This window comes from Hypanus sabinus, chromosome 15 (genome assembly GCF_030144855.1).
Source record: "Hypanus sabinus isolate sHypSab1 chromosome 15, sHypSab1.hap1, whole genome shotgun sequence".
Taxonomy (NCBI): domain Eukaryota; kingdom Metazoa; phylum Chordata; class Chondrichthyes; order Myliobatiformes; family Dasyatidae; genus Hypanus; species Hypanus sabinus.
This window is the reverse complement of record NC_082720.1, coordinates 6,722,040-6,734,107: the sequence shown is the minus strand read 5'-3', so window position 1 is coordinate 6,734,107 and position 12,068 is coordinate 6,722,040. Positions and strand designations below refer to the sequence as shown.

At 42.5% G+C, this 12,068-nt stretch overlaps 1 protein-coding gene across 1 annotated transcript in view; it reads right to left on the bottom strand.

Annotated features, from left to right (window-relative positions):
* Positions 1-11,724, bottom strand: part of LOC132405288 (programmed cell death protein 4-like) — a 44,587-nt gene extending 32,863 nt beyond the window's left edge. Inside the window, exon 1 of the mRNA XM_059989971.1 lies at positions 11,577-11,724. Coding sequence (XP_059845954.1) covers positions 11,577-11,601 — 25 coding nt within the window. The 5' untranslated portion in view covers positions 11,602-11,724. The remainder of the gene's footprint in view (positions 1-11,576) is intronic.
* Positions 11,725-12,068: the final 344 nt, after the last annotated feature.

The following is a 12,068-nucleotide window of genomic DNA, read 5'->3' as shown; positions in this document are numbered from 1 at the left end:
TGAATGTGGCTCTGTGACTCAGAAGGGAAGGGGGAGAAGAGGTACTCTGTGGTGATATGGGATTCGTTAGTTAAGGGAACGGACAGGAGATTCCCGGATGGTACATTGCCTCCCAGGTGCCAGGGTCCGGGATAGCTCAGTGGGTCCCGCATCTTAAGTGGGAGGGTGAACTGTTATGGTCTATGAGGGTACCAATGACGTGGGTAGGACAAGTGACAAGGTTCTGCATAGAGAGTTCAGGGAGTTAGGTGCCAAGTTAAAGGCCAGGACCTCCAGGTTGTGATCTCAGGATTGCTGTCGTGCCATGTGCTACTGAGGCCAGAAACAGGAAGATTATACAGTTTAACACATGGCTAAGGAGTTGGTGTATGAGGGAGGACTAAGATTTTTGGATCATTGGGCTCCCTTCTAGAGGAGGTGAGACCCATAAAGAAGGGACAGTTGCAACTGAATTGGAGGGGGACTAATATCCTAGAAGGTAGATTTGTTAATACTGCACAGTGCAGTTTAAACTAAAATTGTGGGGGGTGGGAACCCTAACGTCAGAACAATTAGTGGAGAGGTTGTGGGTGGCAGATGTTGGTAAGACCTCAAAGTCAGGAATCAAAAGGTTGAGCATTGTGTGATTAGTATCCTGAGCTGCATATAATTCAATGCAAGAAGTATCATAGGAAAGGTGGATGAGCTCAGGGCATGGATCAACACCTGGAATTATGATGTAGCCATCGAGACTTGGTTGCTGGAGGGCCAGGACTGGCAGCTCAATATCCTGGGGTTCCATTGTTTCAGACGTGATGGAGCAGAAGAGATTAAAGGAAGAGAGGTGGTGATATCAGTCAGGGAAAATGTCATGGCAGTGTGCAGTCAGGACAGACTGGAGAACTTGACTCGTGAAGCGTTACAGGTGTAACTGAAAAATAAGGAAGATTTGACCATGTTAATGGGGTTAAATTATAGACTACCAAAGGGATAGACTTAGGTAGACTTCTGAGGGACTCAGAGGAACAAATTTATAAGGAGATTGCAGACTATTTTAAGAAATGTAAGGTTAATATAGCAGGGGATTTTAACTGCTTTGAATCAGTTGACTGGACTGTATTCAGGAATTCATCTTTGAACCTGGATGAGTATGTTGCAGTTGTTTCTGACTTCATTAAAACCTGTGTGGATGAGTGTGTGCCCATAAAGACCATATAACCATATAAGAATTACAGCACGGAAACAGGCCATTTTGGCCCTTCTAGTCCATGCCGAGCACTTACTCTCACCTAGTCCCACTGACCCACACTCAGCCCATAACCCTCCATTCCTTTCCTGTCCATATACTGATCCAATTTTGCTTTAAATGACAATATTGAACCTGCCTCTACCACTTCTACTGGAAGCTCATTCCATACAGCTACCACTCTCTGAGTAAAGAAGTTCCCTCTCATGTTACTCTTAAACTTTTGCCCCCTAACTCTCAACTCATGTCCTCTTGTTTGAATCTCCCCTACTCTCAATGGAAAAAGCCTATCCACATCAACTCTATTTAACCCACTCATAATTTTAAATACCTCTATCAAGTTCCCCCTCAACCTTCTATGCTCCAAAGAATGAAGACCTAACTTAGTCAATCTTTCCCTGTATCTTAGGTGCTGAAACCCAGGCAACATCCTAGTAAATCTTCTCTTACTCTCTCTATTTTGTTGACATCTTTCCTATAATTTGGTGACCAGAACTGTACACAATACTCCAAATTTGGCCTTGCTAATGCCTTGTACAATTTTAACATTACATCCCAACTCCTATACTCAATGCTCTGATTTATAAAGGCCAAAATACCAAAAGCTTTCTTCACCACCCTATCCACATGAGATTCCACCTTCAGGGAACTATGCACCATTAGTCCTAGATCACTCTGTTCTACTGCATTCTTCAATGCCCTACCATTTACCATGTATGTCCTATTTGGATTATTCCTACCAATATGCAGCACTCACACTTATCAGCACTAAACTCCATCTGCCATCACTCAGCCCACTCTTCTAACTCGCCTAAATCTCTCTGCAAACTTTGAAAACCTACTTCATTATCCACAATGCCACCTACCTTAGTATCTTCTGCATACTTACTAATCCAATTTATCACCCCATCATCCAGATGGGGTGTATTTACTGTACATTCCCAAACCAAAAGCCGTGGATGAACCAGGAGGTACGTTGTCTGCTGAAGGCTAGATCTGTGGCATTCAAGTCTGGCAATCCTGGCCTGTACCAGAAAACCAAGTATGATTTGCAGAGGGCTATTTCAATGGTGAAGAGACCATTTCGAATGAGGTTAGAGGCAAGATCGGATACACAGCAACTCTGGCAGGGTCTGCAAGACATTACTTTCTATAAAACATATCCTTCTTGCTGACGCTCAACACTAGCAAGCCTCAGGGTTGTGTGCTTAGCCCACTGCTCGACTCTCCATATACCCATGACTGCATGGCCAGGCATAGCTCAAATACTATCCATAAATTTGCTGATGATACAACCATTGTTGGTAGAATCTCAGGTGGTGATGAGAGGGCATACAGGAGTGAGATATGCCAACTAGTGGAGTGGTACCGCAGCAACAACCTGGCACTCAATGTTAGTAAGACGAAAGAGCTGATTGTGGATTTCAGAAAGGGCAAGGTGAAGGAACACATACCACTCTTCATAGAGGGATCAGAAGTGGAGAGAGTGAGCAGCTTCAAGTTCCTTGGTGTCAACATCTCTGAGGATCTAACCTGGTCCCATCATATCGATGTAGTTATAAAGAAGGCAAGACAGCAGCTATACTTTATTAGGAGTTTGAAGGCTCAAAAAAGTAATCCGGGAAATTATAGGCTGTTAAGTTTGACGTCTGTACTAGGTATATTATTGGAAGGAGTACTAAGAGATAGGATCTAAAAGTATTTGGATGGACAGGGACTTATTAGAGAGAGTCAACACAACTTTGTGCATGGTAGGTTACCAGGAAAGTGGATGCTGTCTACATGGACTTCAGTAAGGCCTTTGACAAGGTCTTGCATGGGAGGTTAGTTAGGAAGATTCAGTTGCTAGGTACACATGGTGAGGTAGTAAATTAGATTAGACATTGGCTCAATGGGAGAAGTCAGAGAGTGGTAGTGGAGGGTTGCTTCTCTGAGTGGAGGCCTGTGACTAGTTCTGTGCCACAGGGATCAGTGCTGGATCCATTGTTATTTGTCATCTATATCAATGATCTGGATGATAATGTAGTAAACTGGATCAGCAAATTTGCTGATGATACAAAGATTGGAGGTGTAGTGGACAGTGAGGAAAGTTTTCAAAGTTTGCAGAGGGATCTGGACCAGCTGGAAAAATGTGCTGAAAAATGGCAGATGGAGTTTAATACAGAGAAATGTGAGGTATTGCACTTTGGAAGGAAAACCCAAGGTAGAACATACAAGGTAAATGATAGGACACCATTTACCATGCAGTAGAACACAGGGATCTAGGAATACAGATACAAAATTCCCTAAAAGTGGTGTCACAGGTAGATAGGGTAGTAAAGAGCACTTTTGGTACGTTGGCCTTTATAAATCAAAGTATTGAGTATAAGAGTTGGAATGTTAACGGTGTGGTTGTATAAGGCATTGATGAGGCCGAATTTGCAGTATTGTGTACAGTTTTGGTCACAGAATTACAAGAAGGATATTAGTAAGGTTAGTAAGGATATTAGAGTGCACAGAAGGTTTACAAGGATGTTGCCGGGACTTGAGAAACTGAGTTACAGGGAAAGGTTGAGTAGGTTAGGACTTTATTCCCTGGAGCGTAGAAGAATGAGGGGAGACTTGATAGAGGTATATAAAATTATGATGGGTATAGATAGAGTGAATGCAAGCAGGCTTTTTCCACTGAGGTTAGGGGAGAAAAAAAAAACAGAGGACATGGGTTAAGGGTGAAGGGGGAAAAGTTTAAAGGGAACATGGGGGGGGGGGCTTCTTCACACAGAGTGGTGGGAATATGGAATGAGCTGCCAGATGAAGTTGTAAATGCAGGCTCACTTTTAACATTTAAGAAAAACTTGAAAGGTACATGGATGAGAGGTGTTTGGAGGGATAAGGGCCAGATACAGGTCAGTGGGACTAGGCAGAAAAATTGTATGGCATAGCCAAGAAGGGCCAAAAGGCCTGTTTCTGTGCTGTAATGTTCTATGGTTCTATGAAGAGATTTGTCATGTCAACAAATACACTCAAAAACATCCATAGTTGTACCGACAGGCAGCGTCATTGTCTTGGTACGGAAGGGAAACTGCACAGAACCAAAAGAAGCTGCAGAATGTTGTAAATCTAGTCAGCTCCATCTTGCGTACTAGCCTACTAAGTACCCAGAACATCTTCAGGGAGCAGTGTCTCAGCAAGGCAGTGTCCATTAAGGACCTCCAGCATCCAGGGCATGCCCTCTTCTCATTGTTACCATCAGGAAGGAGGTACAGAAGCCTGAAGGCATACATTCAGCGATTCAGGAACAGCTTCTTACCCCTCTGCCATCTTATCTCTAAATGGACATTGAATCTTTGGACACTACCTCACTTATTTTTAAATAAACAGTATTTCTGTTTTTGCACTTTTTAAAAATCTATTCAATATATGTTATTGATTTACTTGTTTACTGATTTTTTTTCCTCTCTGCTAGATTATGTATTGCATGAACTGCTGCTGTTAAGTTAACAAATTTCACGTCACATGCCAATGATAATAAACCTGATTCTGAAAATAGGAGGCCTTCAAAACTGAAATTTTGAAAGGAGTACGAAGTTTGTATGTACATGTCAGATAAAAGGTAAAGATAACAAGTGTAGGTAACCTTGGTTTTCAAGAGATATTGACGCCCTAGTTAAAAGCTAGGTATAGGCAAACAGGAACAAATGATGCACTTATGGAGTCCAAAAAATGCAAGGGGACACTTAAGAAATATATCAGGAGGGCTAAAAGAAGACATGACATTGCTCTAGCAGACAAGGTGAAGGAGAATCCTAAGGGATTCTACAGATATGTTACAAGCAAAAGGACTGCAAGGGACAAAATTGGTCCTCTGAAAGACCAGAATAGTAATCAATGTGTGGAGCCAAAATAGATGCGGGAGGTCTGAAATAAATTCTTTATATCTGTGGACTATATCTCAGGATATAGTCCACAGAAGTGAGGCAAAGCTCATCAACTTCATGGACCCTGTACACATTACAGAGGAGGAGGTGTTTGCCACCCTGAGCCAAATCAAGGTTGATAAATCCCCAGGGCCTGACAAGGTAAAGGCCCTATGACCCTATGTGAGGCAAGTGCAGAAATTTCCAGGGCCTTAGCAGAGATAGTTAAAAAATCCGTACTAAGAAGAGAGGTGCCAAAGAATTGGAGGACAGCCAATGTTGTTCCACTGTTTAGAAAAAGCTCTAAACATCAATCCCAGAAATGATAGGCTGGTGAGTCTGATGTCAGCTGTGAGAAAATTATTGGAGGGTATCCTCAGCATGTGCTTAGACATGACTGATTTTAAAGATAGTCAGCATGGCTTCGTGTATGGTAGGTCACGCCTAACCAATCTTAGAGGTTTTTGAGGAAGTTACCAGTAAAATGATGAAAGCAAGGCAGTGTTCGTTGGCTACATGGACTTTAGCAAGGCATTTGACAAGGCTGGTCAAGAAGGTTTGGTCGCTCGGCATTCAGGATGAGGTAGTAGATGGGATTTGTCATTGGCTTCATGGGAGAAGCGAGAGAGTGTAGTAGATGGCTGCCTCTCTGACTGAAGGCCTATGACTTGTGGAGTGCTGCAGGGATCGGTGCTGAGTCCTTCATTGCTTGTCATCTATTATCAGCAATCTGGATGATAATATGTTTAACTGGATCAGCAAATTTTCAGATGACACCAACACTGTGGGTGTAGTGGACGGTAAGGAAGGCTATCATGGCTTGCAGAGGGATCTGGTCAAGCTGTTAAAATGAGATGAGAAATGGCCGATGGAATTTATTGCAGACACACATGAGATTTTGCACTTCAGCAGGACCAACCAGTGTAGTGAACAGCAGGCCACTGAGGAGTGTAGGAGAACAAAGGGATCTGGGAATGCAGGTCCATAATTTGTTGAAAGTGGCGTCACAGGAAGATAAGGCCATAAAGAAAGCTTTTTGCACATGGCCTTTGTAAATCAATGTATTGACTACAGGAGATAGGATGTTATGTTGAAGTCGTACAGGATGGTGGTGAGGCTTAATTTGGAGTATTGTATGCAGTTTTGGTTGAAAGAGTATAGAAAAAATTCGCAAGGATGTTGCTTTATCTGGAGGACCTGAGTTATAAGGAAAGAGTGAATAATTTAGGATAGTATTCCTTAGAATGCAGAAGACTGAGAGGATTTTTGATAGAGGTATACAAAATTGTGAGGGGTATAGATAGACACAATCGGGCTTTTTCCGCTGAGGTGGAACTACAACCAGAGGTCATGGCTTAAGAGTGAAAGGTGAGAAGTTTAAGGGAACATGAGGGGAAGCTTCTTCACTCAGAGGGTTGTGAGAGAGTGGAATGAGCTACCAACACAACTGGTGCATTCAAGCTCAATTTCAACATTGAAGGGAAGTTTTGATAGGTACATGGGTAGTAGGGATATGAAGGGCTTTGGTGAGGTAAATGGCAGTTTAAATTTTTTTGGCATGGATTAGATGGGCTGAAGGGCCTCTGCGCTGTATTTCTCTATGAATTTATGATGGTTGGGTTTGAGTAGATCCTTTCCCTCTTGTGGCTTGTGAAAACATATGCCAATGTACAATTCTCCACAGGGACACTTGAGAGATACTGGACAATAAGAATGCCACACAATCAGGCTGCTAATTAAACATCTTCCTCCACTACAGCACTTTCAGTGGAAAGTTTACAGAGGAACAAGGTCAAGAACTTCAGACTAAAGTAGCATTTTATCCAACCCTTCCCCAAATAAGGTTTGGTTTATAAAATAAATGTTGGAAACACTCAGCAGATCCAGCAGCGTCTGTGGTGAGAGTAACAGAATTACAGTGTCATCAGCTTGGGCAAATGTTAAAAATAAAGCACTTTTACATTGCTGAGGCTCACAAACAATAATTATACTTCTAAAATTGATCATGCATGGTATGATTGCTACTTGCGATTTCTAACAAAAGTGTTTCAACTATTCTTTTAACAGGGCTCCTGCAAATTAACTAGACACTGATCAATACAGCTCAGACTTTCCTTGACATCAGAATTAATTTAATTGTTTGGGGATCAGAAGGTAGTCAAGATGGGTCATCACTTGGCACCTCTGGCTAGAAACAGCTTCAAATGACTTTGCCATGCAGAATACCACCACTGAGGATGGGGACTGCTTCTCATTCACTATCTGCCACTTTTTGGAAGTCTATCCCATTTAACATGTGTAATGCCACGTTTTTACAGACAACATCTTTATTGAAAAGACATAGTACTGTCTCCACAAAAATATTGATCACTTCTGCCAACAAGCTTATAAAGACATACCTCACAGGTGTACTGCTGAGAACAAGGACTTGTATTGATCTGTTGTAGATCCACTGAACAACTCTGCCCTTTAGGACCTGATCAGCTTGATCAGTGGTAGTTCTATCCACCCAGAGGACATTCTGCTCACTATTAAGTGCTTTGTTCGGGCCATACTACATATCTTTCCACACATCAAATTGAAAAGAAGGGTTGAGAAAAATATTAATATCTGATTCACAGCTCTCTAGTCAGGATTAAATTCAGTTACTAGTTCTTTCTGTGCACATTACTCCTTTGTCCATACACAATTGCCAACATTGTTAAACAACATTCAGGCATTGACTGCTGTGCAGCTGATATTATTCATGGCAATGACCACCTCACCCAGGTCCACCCTTAACATTCAATTGCCTTACCATGACCGAGACCCAACCATCAGCACCCTCACATTACCATTGAACTGAAACACACCACAGTGTTTATAAGCGGCTTGGTAAACTAACCATCTGACACCCCAAGCCTTTCCATCATTGAGGCACAAGTAAGGAATGTGCTCCACTTCCGTGAACTCATACAATTCAAGCTATCCAGGACAGAACAGCCTGCACGATTGGCACCTGTCACCCATAGTAGCTTTGTTCATAAAAACTGAAATTGATTTCTTGTAAATTTCTTGGAAAAAGAAAGAGGATTGGAAGATATGGATCAAGTAAAGAAACTGCAATGGTAAAAAGACCCTGATGGGAGTTACATACAGATCTCCAAATTGCAGCTAGCATGTGGGCTACAAATTACAATGGGAGATAGAGAACACATGTCAAATGGGCACAGGGGATATCGATATACAGGCAGATTGGGAAAATCAGGTTGGTGCTGGATCCCAAGAGACAGAATATGTAGAATGCCTATGATATGGATTTTTGGAGCAACTTGTAGTTGAGCCCACTAAAGGAAAGGCTATTCTGGATTGGGTGTTGTGGAATGAACCCTGAAATTTGACAGGGAGAAACTAAAGTCAGATGTATCAGTATTACAGTGGAGTAAAGGAATAAAGTGAATTATAGAGGCATGAGAGAGGAGCTGGCCAAAATTGTCTGGAAGGGAACACTATCAGAGGTGACTGCAGAACAGCAATGGCTGGAGTTCCTAGGAGAAATTCAGAAGGTACAGGATAGATAAATCTTAAAGATGTAGTAGTATTCTAAAGATAGGATGATGCAACCGCCATTGACAAAGGAAGTTAAAAGCAACATACAAGTCAAATAGAGGACATATAATAGAGCAAAAATTAGTTGGAAGTTAGAGGATGGGAAACTTTTAGAAAACAGAAGGTGACTAAAAAAGCTATGAGGAGGGAAAAGATGAACTATGAAAATAAGTTAGCCAATAATATCAAAGAGAATACCAAAGGTTTTATCAGATACTGTACAGTATATAAAGTGTAAAAGAGAGGCAAAAGTGGATAACCGGATCACTGGAAAATGACAAAGGAGAGGCAGTAATGGGGGTGGGGGCAGAACAGGGAAATGGCAGATGGACTAAGTATTTTGAATCAATCTTCACTCAAAAATAAGCATTTTGCATCCGTCTTCAATGTGGAATTCATTAATGGTATGCCAGAATTTTGAGAGTGTTAAGAGATAGAGGCGAGTGCAATTGCTATTACTGGAGAGAAGGTACACAGAAAGCTGAAAGTTCTGAAAGTGGACACGTTCCCTGGACCAGATGGCCTACACCCCAGGAGTCTGAAAGAGGTGGCAGAAGAGATTGTGGAGGCATTAATAATGATCTTTCAAAAATCACAAGGTTCTGGCATGGTTTGGGATGTGCTGGGAAATTGTAAATGTCACTCCACTGTTCAAGTAGGGAGGGAGGCAGAAGAGAAAAAATTATAGGCCAGTTAGTCTGACCTCAGTGGCTGGGAAAATGTTGGGAGTCGATTCTTAAGGATGAGGTCTTGAGAAGTACATGACAAAATAGGGCAAAGCAAACATAGGGAGCATAAGCTTAAGGGAAAATCTTGCCTGACATATCTGTTGGAATATTTTGAGGAAATAACAAGCAGGATAGACAAAGGAGAATCAGTGGATGTTGTGTACTTGGATTTTCTGACAGCCTTTGACAAGGTGCTGCACATGAGGCTGCTTAACAAGGTAAGAGCCCAAAGTATTACAGGAAAGATACTAACACGGATAGAGAATTGGCTGATTGGTAGGAGGTAAATACTGGGAATAAAGGAAGCCTTTTCTGGTTGGCTGCTGGTGACTAGTAGTGTTCCACAGGGGTCAGTGTTGGGACCACTTCTTTTTACATTATATATCAATGATTTGAATCATGGAATTGATGGCTTTGTGGCCAAATTTACAGACAATATGAAGATAGGTGGATGGGCATGTATTGTTAAGGAGGCAGGGAAGCTACAGAAGGACTTGGACATATTAGGAGAATGGATAAAGAAATGACAGTTGGAAGACAGTGTCATGAAATGCATGGCGCTGCATTTTGGTAGAAAGAACAGGAGCATAAACTATTTTCTAAATGGGCAGAAAATTCAAAAATCTGAGGTTCAATGGTTAACATGCAGGTTGAATTGGTGGTGAGAAAGACAAATACAACGTCAGCACTCATTTTGAGATGACTAGAATATAAAAGCAAGGATGTAATGCTGAAACTTTATAAGGAACTGGTGAGGCCTCACTTGGAATATTGTGAGCAGTTTTGGGTTCCTTATCTAAGAAAGGATGTGCAGACATTGGAGAGGGTTCAGAGAAGTTTCATGAGAATGATTCCTGGAATGAAAGGACATTTGATGTCTCTGGGTCTGTGCTTGCTGGTATTTAGAAGAATGGGGGGGGGGGGGGGAGAGGAGTCTCATTGAAACCTATCAAATGTTGAATGGCCTTGACAGAGTGAATATGGAGAGAATGTTTCCTACAGTAGGAGAGTCCAGGACCAGAGGACACAGCCTCAAAATAGAAGGGCGCCCGTTCAAAATGGAGATAAGGAGGAATTTCTTTAGCCAGACAGTGATGAATCTGTGGAATTCATTGCTACAGGCGGCTGTGGAGGCCATTAAGGCAGAGGTTGATATGGGTTTTGATTAGTCAGGGCATTAAAGATTACAGGGAGAATATGGTTGAGATGGAAAATGAATCAGCCATGATGAAATGGCAAAGCAGACTTGATAGGTTGGATGACCTAATTCTGCTCCGTTTTCTTATGGTCTAATAAATACAGCAACAAGCGTAAAGCAAAATGGTGCAAAGATTATGGTGCTATCTACAAAATGCACTGTAGTTACTCACGACGGCATCTCCTGACTCTCGAGTCGACGAGTTGTACAGCAAAAAAAATCGGACATTCAGCTCTCCATGTCCTTTATATCTATCTCACTAATCCTCCTTACCCATGTTAGGTCCATAGTTTTCTTCAGTTGAGGACAGGGAAGCTCCACCTGTGAAAGCTCCCCTACTTACAACATCCTGACACGGAATTTAATCGCCGGTTCTCCGTTGTTCTCGCTTCAATGACCTGAAACTCCTCCCCCTTCAGCAGCATTCTTAGAGCACCTCTACCAAAGGTTCAAGGTGTCAGCCCAATTCCACTTCCCAAGGACAATTAGGGATGGCCAATGAATGCTGGCCTTGCTGCCAGTGCCGAGATCCTGAAAGAAACACAGAGCTCTTGCACCAGTGCGATGCGGTGACAGGATCTGCAAATACATCTGCACCTTACAAATACTGCTGTCCTATTCAAACTATTGAAACAACACGATGGTGCCCTGACACATTCTTATTTGCATTTGAAAGAATGGATTTTTCCTCGTTCCCAACATTTAGTGAACCAAGTTTTATTTCTCACAGGTATTTGGAACAGGTTTACCACGAGTTCAGATGAAGGAATATTCTTTTCTCCCTTACGGGGGATGACCCTACGCCTCCCCCTGGGTTCCCCCCACTGCGCCTAAGTCAATAGTTCGGGGCAGCGGAGATGCATCTGAGGAGGGCGGACTTTCTCCCTAAGGTGGTCAGGCACTGATCTTGCCGCAAACCAAATCAATGCAACTCTCCTTACCCGACCCTGGTGCCTCGGTCGTCATAGTCACTCCGATCCTTTTTATCTTTCACTCTGTTTCGCTCTATGACACGAACTCCGCTCGGTCTGCAACCGCCGCCACGCACTGGTCTCCCCTCTACAACTCTCAAAACAACTCAACCAAACGCCAAACCTTTGCAAACTTTCGTTTCCTTCCACGTTCCAGTCACGTGATAGCGCCAGCTCCTAGGCTGATTGGCTGAGTTTTGGAAGGGGTGGGATAACGTGTTCTGTATTTCTTAAACTGGACTATTTACTTACGAGACTGAAAGAAGGAGAAAGCAGTGCTTGTGTGTTTGGAAGCTTATAAACAGCTTGGTGGAAATCTGGTGAAATTGACATGAAACTTAATACAGACAGCTCAGAGAGCACAAAACTGGTGCGTCATTGGGAAGGCTTTTTTTTGCTCTTTATCAAGCCGCTCCCATCTTAACCTCACCGCAGTTCTGCCCCAATTTCCTTAGGCACCAT